This window comes from Vicia villosa, linkage group LG1 (genome assembly GCF_029867415.1).
Source record: "Vicia villosa cultivar HV-30 ecotype Madison, WI linkage group LG1, Vvil1.0, whole genome shotgun sequence".
Taxonomy (NCBI): Eukaryota; Viridiplantae; Streptophyta; class Magnoliopsida; order Fabales; family Fabaceae; genus Vicia; species Vicia villosa.
The window spans coordinates 98,476,502-98,490,443 of record NC_081180.1 but is presented as its reverse complement, the minus strand read 5'-3'; the positions used below and the strand labels follow the sequence as shown (position 1 = coordinate 98,490,443).

Below are 13,942 nucleotides of genomic sequence, written 5' to 3'. Positions count from 1 at the left end.
CCCTCTGTCTTAGACTTCGCAAATCTTCAGGCGTACGGGATTGAAGGCTTATGAGGAGGCAGGGGCACATAAGGTTGTTCTTTTTACACCTCTTTAGCCTTCGAGGTCTATCCATCATCTACCGCTATCGGTTCTCTCACATTGTTTTTGTCAGCTACTCTCTCTGGCTCCTTCTCTACACTTCTTTCCATGTCCTAATTTTTAACTCTTATCAACAGGACCTTCTAATTCCATGTCGTTTCGCAGCATTATGACATTAGCCTGCCCTTTGGGGTTTGGTTGTGGTTAGCCTGGAAATATTTCAGTTGGGGCAGCAGTAGCCGCATGGTGTTAGGTCACTTGAGACATATGGATCTCTAACATTTTATTGTGTGTGGCCATGGCATCAACTTTGTTAACCAACTGCTTTATTAATTCATTACTATAAATGTTTGGTTCATAAACTCTTTATTTTGCTAATCTGGAATAAGATAAAGTTTTCCATTATGAGTTCCAAGTTTGACTTCTTAGGGACAGCAGGAACAGCAGGGGCTCCTTTTTGGTTTTGGAAATCTAATGGAGCTGTAGGTGCAAGATTAGGTACGAATAGAGCATTATTATTTTTGTAGGAGACATTTGTGTGATTTCTCCATCTAGAGTTATACGTGTTGGAATAAGGATTCCCTTGCACGTAGTTGGCCTGGTCAGGGGTGGGATCGGCAAATAACTAACTGTCAGTAGTGATATGTCCTTGGACTCCACGAATCTCATAGTTAGGAGCCAATGCAACTACAATAGATGGGGGGTAATGGTCAAGTTATTGATCTTCTGAGTAAGTGCGTATACTTTTGTGTTCATGTGATTGAAACTGTTCACTTCCTAGGGGTGGCAAAATGGGTCAGGCTCGCCGGATCAGCCCGTTTAACCTGCCATTTTAGACGAGTCAGACTAAGGTTTTCGGCTCGGTATCTTAAGTTGGCCCGCCCCGCTTAAAAAAGCGGAACGAGGTGGGGCAGAGCGAATTTTACAAGCGGACTTTTTGTTAAGTTTTTTCGTTTTTTATTTAAAATTAAAATAACTTTAACTAAAATAACACTCTTCTCTTAAGATTATGTTAATTATATTATAAATTATTATACATACAAATTGAATTATAATTTTAACGTTCTTTCTATAACTTGCTAATACATGTGTCGATTGGAAAGCTTGAAATAAAAGAACAGTTGTATGACATGCATAATTATTAAATTGTCATTACATTTGCTCACATGTTTTCTTTAGAAATAGATGTTGATTTTAAGAAAAGGAATTATTTGATTAGTAATGTGTGATAAATTTAGAATTTAACTATTAAAGAATCGGTCAATATAAGAGTCTATATGATGTAAACAGTGAAAAAGTCAGGTGTTGATATTTTATGCATTGTGGTGTTTTATGCTGTGTAATTGTTATCACTGTTTGTCTTGTGTAAATTCTTAATTGAGTTCTTTTAGTTTTTAGTTTTTAAATAGGATTAGAATGATATGTATTGTTTATTTATTTATTTTGCCTATTTAAAAGCTTATTTTTCATTATGATTTTCAATTAATCCATATTATTTAAGAAATCTTATAAGTCGTCCTATATATGCATATATAGGCCGACCTATTTAGTCTTTGTTCTAATATATGTGCATATATAGGCTTGCATATTTAGATTTTTTTCTAATAAACATGTAAATATAGGTCGATGTATTTAGTCTATCTATCATATAAGAAAAGTCTCCCTTTTCTTGATCATTGGGACTGTCCACATCAGCGGCTGTCTCCACAATATTCCACATCAGCAGCCCCAACCTTATATTCTTCTATCCATAACTTCCAACCCTTCCAAACCCTCCACCTTCCACATTCCAAAACGGTTTTATCATTACTATATATAACCGATCATACTTTCACATTCTCTATCATGTTCATCAAACCTAATCGTGGAAATTTTGGTTTATACTATTTTTGCAGTTCCAGCCATTCCCACGACTATTCATGAACAGACCGGTATTTAACATTTGTTCCTTTCTTTTCTTGATAGAAAATATCTTTCATGTCATTTGCAGGTTGAATTTGTAGTGTATCATTCTGAAGTACCAATTGTCGTTTCATGTTATTTGCAGGTTGAATTTGTAGTGTATCATTCTGAAGTACCAATTGTCGTTTCATGTTATTTGCAGGTTGAATTTGTAGTGTATCATTCTGAAGTACCAATTGGCGTCACTCCATAGTATATGATTTGTTTTTTACATGGGAGGTTTCCAATCCCTATTTTCTATTCTTTTAGTAACAATATAAATATTGTCCTAATCCATGTGTTTTGGATTTTTTTTGTAGTGCAAACACTAGCATACATCGTCTATACGATTCGTTTGAAATAAATATTCTTCTTTGACTGCCCTGAAAGTTTGAGCAGTAGAAGTAGAAATCAAGTTGTCTGGTGTCAATATACAATGGAGAATCTGCTTGAAATTACTGGGTTATGCTTGCGCAAGTTTTGTCAAAATTGTAGATATTATAATATGTAAATAACATGATATTTTATATTAATTCATATAATGAACTTTAATTTTTTTATATTTTAAGTGCAAATGTTAATAAATAAATCTCATAGATTGATTGATTTTATGTTTGAGTGATATTTATATTAAATCTTAGTAATTATCGAAATTGTAGATGTTATAATATGTAAATAAGATAATATTTTATATTAATTCATAGAACTAAAGAATATTTTAGTTAAGTCAAATTAAGAAAATAAGTTTATCAATATATATAAAGTTAGTTTTATAAAATATTATTGATATTTATTTATTGTAAGGTCGAACAAAACAAAAAATAAAGATATAATATAATAAAATATTACAAATTAAAAAGTATACATAATTTTGAAATCTATAAGAAAATAGAATCAAAGAATAAAGAAAAAAACAGTATATTTTTTTAGGTAAATAAAGAGTTTTGAAATGAAAAGACATAAATCATTTACCTATAAAAAAAATTAAATATCATAATCATCTTTAATTGATTGCAACTTTAATTTTCGATTTAATCTCATTGCAACTTTTGATTTATTATTTTGATTTTTGATTTACCATAATAGTCCAAGCATTATGGTCGATTTGAACATGATTTTAAAGAATGATTTGTTGAAATAATGAAGCAGCAGACCTATTTTCTTGATATAGAAATAATTGGTATATTATTGCAAATTTTAATAAATAAATTTCATTGATTAATTGATTTTATGTTTGAGTGATATTTATATTAAATCTTAGTAATTATAAAAATTATAGATATTATAATATATAAATAACATAATATTGTATATTAATTCATAGAACTAAAGAATATTTTAGTTAGGTCAATATATATATATATATATATATATATATATATATATATATATATATATATATATATATATAATTTATAAAGTTAGTTTTATAAAATATTATTGATATTTATTTATTGTAAGGTCGAACAAAACAAAAAAAATAAAGATAGAATATAATAAAATATTACAAATTAAAAATGTATACATAATTTTGAAATGTATAAGAAAATAGAAATAAAGAATAAAAAAAAATACATTTTTTTAGGTAAATAAAGAGTTTAGAATGAAAAGACATAAATCATTTACCTATAAAAAAAGTTAAATATCATAATTACCTTTATAATCATTGATTGATTGCAACTTTTAATTTATGATTTAATGCATGTGATTGCAACTTTTAATTTCTTATTCTTTTAGTACTTACAATATGTACTTTTAAATTATTAGATTTGAAAAAATATTGTACTTTTATATCTTACAAAATTATACTGTTTTTACAATATTGTATGATTTACCTAAAAAAATATAATTTTGAGAAAATATTGTACTTTTGTATGATTTACCTAAAATTATCCAATTTTGTAAGTAAAAAATAATAATTTTGAGAAAATATTGTACTTTTGTATGATTTACCTAAAATTAGATATAAAACCTTTTTTAACGACCCATACGTTACAAATCATTATGTTGGGAATAATTTAATTGATATAGAATCAATACATTAAAATCATATCAATTAATTACCAATATCTTAAATGGTATAAAATAAATACGTTACCAATATATTTAGTACTCCAATTATATTGATGTTGTATCACCAAAAATTGAGTGAATCAAATTATCATTAAAAATTAATAAAAATAATTTATCTCACTTGATTTTCTTCAAAATTATTTAATAGAAACTTTCCAAAATAATAAATTTATCAACATAATTTTGAAACCAAATTTCATATGTTTAGAAGATTTATAACCTCTCATTTAACAAAAGGATAAAATTTATTAGATACATATTTTAATAAAGTGTTTTAGGCATATCATTGCTTTTATATATTGTACGGACTTTTTTGATAAAAAATGCATAATCATTATTATAAAAATAAAGTATATTTTTAAAATATTTAAAATACAACATGTGTCATCGTCATTCTCTGTATAGAAAAACTAACTACTATTTTCTATTTTCACTTTAATAAGATTTCTTACTAATACTACTAAATTATTTAAAATATATAATAATATTTCTTACTAATACTACTAAATCATTTAAAATATAAAATCTGAAAGTTATATATATATATATATATATATATATATATATATATATATAAATGAAATTTTTTAGAGATTATTAAATAAAATAAATATATTAGATCTATTGACTATTTTTTTTAAACATATTTAAAAATAACTATGGGTGTTAATAAGCATAAGTAATTGAATGAAACATAAGTAGTGTATGAATAAATAGTAATATAATAAAACATAAGTAATGTATGAATAAATAGTAATAGAATGAAACATAAGTAATATATGAATAAATAATTGTTAAGAGTCTCACATCGGATAATATATGGCTTGAACATGTGCTTATAAGTGGGACAATCCTCACCCTACAAGCCGGTTTTGTAGGGTTGAGTTAGGCCCAACCACATTTCTTAACATGGTATCAGAGCCTCGTTTAAGATCCAATGGACCACCTATTATGGTTTCCGCTATCGGGCCACCCACCATTTAATTCCACACTCCAGTTGTCTAGTCCTACTCCAGTTGTCTAGTCCTGAGCGTGAGGGGCCTGAACATGTGCTTATAAGTGGGGACAATCCTCACCCTACAAGCCGGTTATAAGTGGGGACAATCCTCACCCTACAAGCCGGTTTTGTAGGGTTGAGTTAGGCCCAACCACATTTCTTAACAATAATATCAAAATTGTATGATATTTTTTATTAATTATACAATTTGTTTGTCTTTTATAAAATTTAAAATTTTAACTGGATAAGTTCATCAATAATCAATATATATTTATCTATATATAATATAATATTATTGAAATATTCCCATTAAAACTTTAATGAGTCACGGATAATTATATGGTAAGCGCATATGGTACTGATATCAGAGACGGATCCAGAAATTTTGATTAATGGGGGCAAAAATATATATCATAAATACGAATAAAAAATAAATTATTATATTAAAAATATATTTTGAAAGAGAATGAAATAAAATAAAATTAGATTGACATTTACCTTTAAAATTTAGAATTAAATATGATTTTAATCTCTAATAATATTATCAAGATTGAATTTTTGTTACAATAAAAAAATTACACTTTGAAATCTCTACAAAATTATTTTGCAAAAAGCTTTAGTCTCATAAAATAAAATTGAAATAAAACATGTATATTTTTTAAATGATTTTGGATTATTATTTTTTAAAAATAAAATAATTTTATAGGTTATTCAATATGAATTTTATTATCATTAAAATTATTAATATACAAATTTTAATATCAAAAACCCCAACATAAATGTAAATGTGTGTACTTAAAAAACTAATTTCTTATGAATACAATCTGATAAAGTTTTAAACAAAATACATCAAAACAAAATATAAATGGATTTAATAATAAATACTAAAATTTTAGGTAGAGTAATCCTGTAGTAACTTAAAAGTGCTATATTTTGATGAGGACAAAATAAGAAATTTGTTGGGTTTGTAGATTTTTCAATGGGGTCAATTCTTCTTTTTTAATAAGAGTAAAGATAAATTTATCTAAAAAGTGAAAATCAAATGCATAATTAAGTGGGGGCAGGTGCCTCCAATAGTCAACGCGTGCATCCGTCCCTGACTGATATTAACACATTTAATTAAATGTTGAATAATAACGAGAATGAGTTTACAATTGATTTAAATAGTTTTATAAATAATTCCAAAATAAAAATATTTATATATAGGAATAATTAACTATTGATTCAAATATTTTTATATATGGAATAATATATTTGATTTGTAAATTGAGTTTAATCAATTATATTAAATATTTATTATTAATTGTATTATATAATTTGATAGAATATTTCTTCATTATAATTTGTCAATTTAAGATTTTTGTTATTATAAAATATTTTAATTATCATCAAATATTTTTACACAATGTTAAAATTAATTTATTTTTATTTTAAAAATATCATCAAAATATTGAATATTAATAGAAACATGAAGTTACTGATAAAAAAATTGAGTATTAACGGGAACATGTAGTTATTAATCAAAATATTGAATATTAATAGATTTTTTTTTAATATTAATGGGTACATGAAGTTACTAATCAAAATATTGAATATTAAAGGCAATATTAAATTACTGATCAAAATGTTAAATGTATTGAATATTAACGAAAACATGAAGTTACTGATAAAAAATGGCATGTTAACGAGAGCATTAAGTTACTGATTAAAATATTGAATATTAACGAGAACACGAAGTTATTGATCAAACTATTGAATATTAATGGGAAAACAAAGTTATTGATCAAACTATATTGAATATTAACTGGAACATGAAGTTATTAATCAAAATATTCAATATTAACGAGAACATGAAGTTAGTAATCAAAATATTGAATATTAACGTGAGTATTAAATTTCAGAGCAAAGTATATAATATTAACGGGAACATGGAGTTACTGCTAAAAATATTAAATAATAACGGAAACATGGCGTTATTAATAAAACTATTGAATATTAACCGGAACAAATTTGGAATATTAACGGAAACACGAAGTTAGTGATCCAAAATAATAAATATTATCGGGAACATGAAGTTATTGATCAAAATATTGGATTTTAATGGGAACATGAAGTTACTGAACAAAATATTGAATATCAACGAGAACACGAAGTTACTGATCAAAATATTAAATATTAAGGGGAACATGAAGTTACTCGTCAAAATATTTAATATTAACGGGAAATGAAGTTTATTGATCAAAATATTGAATATTACTGGGAACACAGAGTTACTGATCAAAATATTGAATATTAACGGGAGCACGAAGTTATTGATTAAAATATTAAATATTAACGGGAGCATAAAGTTAATGATCAAAATTTTGAATAGTATCGAAAACATTAAGTTACTGATCCAAATTTTAAAAATTAACGGAAACAAATTTTGAATATTAACAGGAACACGAAGTTACTGATCAAAATAATAAATGTTGACGGGAACACAGAGTAACTGACAAAATATTGAATATTAACAGGAATACGAAGTTACTGATAAATTTTTGAATATTAACATAAACATTAAGTTACTGATAAATTTTTTGAATATTAACGAAAACGAATTTGGAATATTAACGGGAACACGAACTTATTGATCAAAATAATGAATATCAACGGGAACAAAAAGTTATTGATCAAAATAATGAATATTAACAAGAACGTGAAGTTACTGATCAAAATATTGAAAATTAACGGAAAGAAATTTGAAATATTAACGGGAATACGAAGTTACTTATCAAAATAATGAATATTAACGGGAACATGAAGTAACTGGTCAAAGTATTTTTTTATTATAATTTGTGATTTTAAAACTTTTCCTTCATTATAATTTGTGATTTTAAAACTTTTCCTTTATTATAATTTGTGAATTTGCGATTTTAAAACTTTTCCTTCATTATAATTTGTCAAATAAAATATTATTATTTTTATAAATTTTTCAATTTTACCCAAAACTTAATCTTTTACTAATATCTTTTATTTTTCTCAATCACAATGCGCGAAAACGACGGATACCCGTGCGAACGCACGGGTAAGACACTAGTTTTTAATATACATGAAAATATAGGTCAGCCTATAAGGCTTGATAAGATTTTTTTAATAGCCTAAGTCTGGCCTATTTTATTAAACAGGCTTTTAAAAAAGCCTAAACCTGGCCTTTTTGTTAAATAAACCTGGCCTGGCCTGGCCTTATATAGGCTAGGGCATAGGCCCCAGAGGCCGGCCTGACCTATTCTCACCCCTACTTGCAACCTATAAATTTATATTATAAGATTAGTAGAGAGTTGGACTCTTAGATAAACAAATTGAGCACAACAGTGAAGAACACAACTCTAAGATGAAGATTTTCACTCTCTCGGTATTAATGCAACTTATAGTGAATAAAACCAAAAGAAGGATAATGAGTGAGATAAGAGAGTGGATAATTTACAGAATTGGCGTGTTTATAAGTGAGAAAAACACTCCTTAATCTTCTACGTCACTTAATTGATTAACAATGTTATCTAATCGATTAAAAGACATTATTCTTTTGCTTAAATCAATTAGATAAAAAGCCTTGCCGATTAGAAAATTGAGTTTTACTTTCCTAATTGATCATAAGGTTTTTTAATAGATTAATCACTTGCTCGTAATAGTTTTAAGAAGTTTTAAGAAAAAGATTAAAAGTTCAGAATAATTTCGGTGTGTACGTGCATTGTCTTTGTATTGCAGGACTTACTTCTGCTTCATTTACGATTAACTGATCAAACTACAATATAAAACTAAGCGCACGATTTGGCGAGATTTCACAACTTCACTGCTTTAGTACCTTTTGATTAGTTGATTTAACTTTGATTAGCCATTTCAAGTGAAACTTGAACACTTGGTCTTGTGTTTGCTTCTTAATGGATAATATTTATGATTTATTTATTCTTGTTCAATTTTCATCATCAAAACTTTTAGAAGATATTAACCTACATAACACATATAACCACATTCTCCCCCTTTTTATTAAGATAATCATATACATCACATAAGAAGTTCATAGTAGCTTCATTTGTTATTGAATATTTCGTCTTTTGGATATTTCGTCTTCATCTTGGTGTGCCCTTAACCGTCTAATTGTAGCATTTGCACTCTCTTCTTCTATCTTTTTTGTGTTGGCTATGAAGGGGAAAATTTAATCTCACATTACCTAAAAATATAACATATACGGCGTTGATAAAATTTTGACAATATTCATCTTACAAATTGATTTTTTAAGGCTGAGTTAAACTCAAGCCAAATTAAATTCTAAGATGATATTATAATCTATTATAAATTTGTTGTGAGGCATTATGCATTACCCACACTTCAAGCTTATTGGCTATAGTTATGACATGCGTAATATTAATAAAATCTGAGCAACTTTACATTTTTAGTCGGTTTTGAAAGATTCATTAAGTGCTAATTTGTTTCAGTTTTAAAAAATGGATTTTTTCTTTGTATTTTTAAAAATAGATTTTCCAAAATCGTTTTTCAAAATATTATAAGTTTTTTTATATTCGTTTTTTTTTAAAATGAAACACTTATTTTGACATCCTATAACATAAACATACATTATTGAAGATCAAAATTTAGTCAAAATCGTAATTTTTAAAAAAAATTGTATTTCACAAATGATTTTTATGAAAATTTATTTGAAGAATAACTATTCAAACAAAATTTTTATTCAAAATTTTTATAAAAAATTTCTTTGTAAAGTTTTTTTTCACAAAATTATGCAACACTAAAAAAAAATCATTTTTTTAAAAAAAAAAACAAAAACAAACTGCCCTAAGTCCTACTAAAATTCTAAGGCATATCATGTACATTGTGAAACTAATCATGTTAAAAATGATTTTGCTTATTATGATTTAAACCTGTAATGGATATTTAGGCAGTGTTTTAAAAACTGGATCGGATATCAAATCGGTGAGAGTATTGGGTCAATGATTTATTGGTCGAACCACTGTGTCACTGGTCGAACCGCGTGACTAAATCGGGTAACTCGGTTGAATAGACCGGTCGTTATAACAAAATTATATAGGTATAAAACATGTCGAACATGATGATTCAGTCTCTACAAAATATAACCGACACTTAAATTTTTTTTAAATATCATATCCTAAATAAATTCACAAGTTCATAATTTAAATTCAAATTTTAAACATAAGTATCACACATGATAAAATAGTACAAAATTACAAAGTATATATTTGCAAACAAAATTTAATCGCAAAATAATCTAATTGAATAAATTATAATAAAGTAACTTCATTGTCTACTAAATTTAATTTTAAAGAAGAAAAAATTATTTTAATGTTGGTATCTCCTTCTTCAATATCAAAATCATCTGCAGCAAAATTAACCGCATCCAAAAATCTTTATTTTTATTTTTCTTTTTATTTTTATTTTATTTTCAATTTTTAATTTTAATTTTTCATTAAAATAATGTTGTTTTATTACCGGTTTACACCGGTTCAATGACATATCCGATCCAACAATCAAACCAGACCGGTTACCTGGTCAGTTCCCGGTTCAACCGGTCCGGTTTTTAAAACATTGATTTTAGGAGAATATTTAATTCTTAATTAAGTTCAAGTGCGGGGTTGCATGTTAAATTTATAAAAAAATGTGAATGTCTTTAGATTTTAAGTTTTTTTATGTTAACAAACTTTATTTTTTTTAAAACTGCAAAACTATCTTTTATAGATAAACTGGTAAACAAGCCTAAGGTGTGCCGTAAAACATACAACTGTAGTGTTACACAACCAAACACATGCAAACTCAGCCGCTTATTACAGTTATGCAAAATGCAATAATTAAACCTACTCAATTTGCTAATAATATTTTCTTACATGTATGGAATTTAGTTTCTTCCTGCAATACTTCACTCACACATGGCTAACAGATTATCCAAAATTCTCCTCTTGATTAACTTATCTTTAGAATGTATTTTATTATGGAGTCATTGCCAACTTTGAAAGGAACCTCTTTTACTCATCAATTGTTCTTCACATCATTTGTGTTGGATCAAATCATCTGATAGTGTCCTACTCCAATATAGCCATTTTTTAACAGTGTAACAGCCATCAAACCCTGTTCTCAGTACCACCTATTCTGATCAAATCATCATTCTCTTACTTAAAAGCAGCTCAATTGCTCAAATCAAACAACTTGGAGCTGTTCTTCCTTAACACCCACACATGTCGAGCTTCATCTAAAACATGCTCGCATTAAATTCACCGAGACATGTAGCAGTTGCTTGCTTATCAGTTCATGGTGGGTGAAACTTAACATATTAAGTGATAAACCAGCACAAGATGTACCATAAATTCAGAATATGACTTTTTTGTTGCAATATCATTTAAAACTATCTATGCGAACATTGATTCGACACCAATACTAGTAGCAATAACACACCATATAAGAACATTCTATCACTCAACATATAACCCATGTATGATCTATATCTATTTATGCAACCAATCTTTACCTACAATTAACCCATCCAATCAATTTCTTGAGAACTTTAAAGCACACAGTTAAAAACAAAAACTACACAGCAATACCAGTAAGCAATCAATTCCACGGCCATCTTCCTCATGAATAATTGATGGATGAATTAGATCCCAAGCCTCTTGAGAAATCGTCTAGTCCTGTGCCTCATGCGAGAGAAAACAACAACTACACAAGCCACTATCAAAGGGGGGAAATTCACACCAGAAACATTCAGTTTCTGAACCCATTCTGGAGTACTAACAGCAATTTCACCCGAAACTAACATTATCATAATAGTTATCAGTGCCACCCCAATCAAAATCCTGCTCAAAGGTTTAAGCAACGACTCCTAAACAAAATCAAAATTAGGGAAATTAACAATAATTAGGTTAAGTAAAAAATTGAAATTGATGAAAGAGGGAGATGAAGATAGAGAGGTTGATTACCTTAGGTTCGCTGTCGATGTAGAGAACGGCGCCGTTTCGGTAAGGCAAGGCGGAATTTCCGGTTTTAGGGTTGAAGCGGATAGGGGCGGCGCGGCCAGATCGAGGGTTGAAAGCGAAGATGGATTTGAGGGAGTGTTGGTGGAGGATCCGACGGACATCCAACCGGTTTTGTTCACATCCGGCAAGCTCCGATTTGAATACTGCAATCGGTCCTTGGCCTTGCCGGAAGAGGTGAATCTCCACCTGCTTCACCTCAGAGTCTGAGTCTGATTGGTGCTTTTCGCTTTTTGCCACCAACGCTTCCTTTTCTTCCTCCATGCTTAGCTCTTTCTTTGTTAGTCTCGGTTTTTCTTAATATAGTGTTTTTTTTTTCTTTAACATAAATGAAACTCAAAATTGAGATACCAATATTTTGACATGCAAAATGATTTTGAATGCATGCATTTGCTTTGTTATTGTTATCGAGAAAATGATTTTGATTAATTTTTGAAAGTTTCTCAACCCACCCTAGAGGTATCTTACAAACCATATAAATTTTTATTTTTGCCCTCTGCTTCCCTAAATGCACATTCGAAAGTATCACTGATAGGAAAAAATTCCTACCAAGAGTCCAAGACTATAGAACTAGGGTTTCAACAATAAAAGGTAAAGACATTAAAATTAAAGCTAAGAAAATAGGGATAGAAAATAACTTTGTTGATTTCTTTGATTGATTTTCTAATGTCTCAATGAGACTACAATATATAATACTTCTAGAGGGTAATAAACTTAAAGACCCAAATACTAGTAAAAGCCCAATAACGATATTGATAACTAATACTATAAATTCTATTATACCCCTTTATCATTGCCGTCGGGTTCACTTGAACCTTGTCCTCAAGGTTTTAAAATCAATATGAGAGTAGAGATATTGTTCCTGGATCCCATTGCTTGAATAACAAATTGTCACTAACATTTAAATAATCAACTTTAAAACCCTGAGCTCGGATTTCGTCAATGTAGTTGACCATAATAATGGTTGCATCCCTGCAAATATCTACCTTGGTAATGGTTGATCCAAGGTGACAGTGAGCTCCTACAAGCTTTAACTCAACAGGATGCTCCTTGACAGCATCTAAAAAACACTGCAGCTTCTCATTTCTAATGCCAAATTTATAGTTCTTATTTCCAGTGGCAACATAAGGATGGACCTGTGGATCAACATCCGGATTAATCCGAAGTAAAACATTCACCATCGTTCCAGCAATTCTTGCAGCTCCCACAATGTTTTCTAAGTCAAACGCACTGGGTTCAGGGCCTACAGCTTCACAAAGCTCATACAATTGATTCGCAACCATGTAACGGACACGCCATAATTTATCCCAAGAGCAATTAACAATAACGGGGAGTATAGTGGCAGCATGGGATTCTATAGGTGAACCGGTTTTGAGGCACACTTTCTGTGTTTTCCTTTGCATCTTTTGCTTTGTTCCGGCTCGGTCATTAAAATCAACAATATCAGCCACTTGCTCTAAATTGCGTTCTGGTTGAGATTGTGGTTTCCCATCAAAAACCACAACATCTCCAAAAACTTCATATGATTGAATTGATAAGCCGTAGGACCACGCAATATACTCAAGCCTGTTATTATTATCAATCTTGAAGTCATACTTAAAGTTGTGATTTTCATCTTTTAATCTCTTACACATTGCAATCAGATCAATAGGATCATTATCTTTATCCACATTTCTAAAAGACTGCAACAAGTTTCTCACATCTATCTCTATAAAAGGAAGACAGTCAAGTTTGAGGCCCTTCTCTAGCTCCATTAATCTCAACATTTGTCTTACCGACATTCCAACTTTGGCAAACATACATATGTGGCTCT

At 28.5% G+C, this 13,942-nt stretch overlaps 1 protein-coding gene across 1 annotated transcript; it reads right to left on the bottom strand.

Moving 5' to 3' along the window:
- Window positions 1-11,461: 11,461 nt before the first annotated feature.
- On the bottom strand, window positions 11,462-12,472 carry LOC131613237 (uncharacterized). The gene is made up of 2 exons (XM_058884926.1): window positions 12,076-12,472; window positions 11,462-11,978 (listed from the first exon to the last, which is right to left on the bottom strand). Exons 1-2 carry the CDS (start codon window positions 12,391-12,393, stop codon window positions 11,754-11,756), a joined length of 543 nt encoding a protein of 180 aa, XP_058740909.1. The 5' UTR covers window positions 12,394-12,472; the 3' UTR covers window positions 11,462-11,753.
- Between the last annotated feature and the right edge of the window lie 1,470 nt (window positions 12,473-13,942).

What these genes read in the sequence shown, in the direction of transcription:
- LOC131613237 (XM_058884926.1), bottom strand. Translation starts at nt 12,393, where the DNA reads ATGGAGGAAGAAAAGGAAGCGTTGGTGGCAAAAAGCGAAAAGCACCAA. An exon ending in ACATCGACAGCGAACCTAAG is followed by an intron (nt 11,979 to 12,075) that starts GTAATCAACCTC and finishes GATTTTGTTTAG; the next exon opens with GAGTCGTTGCTTAAACCTTT.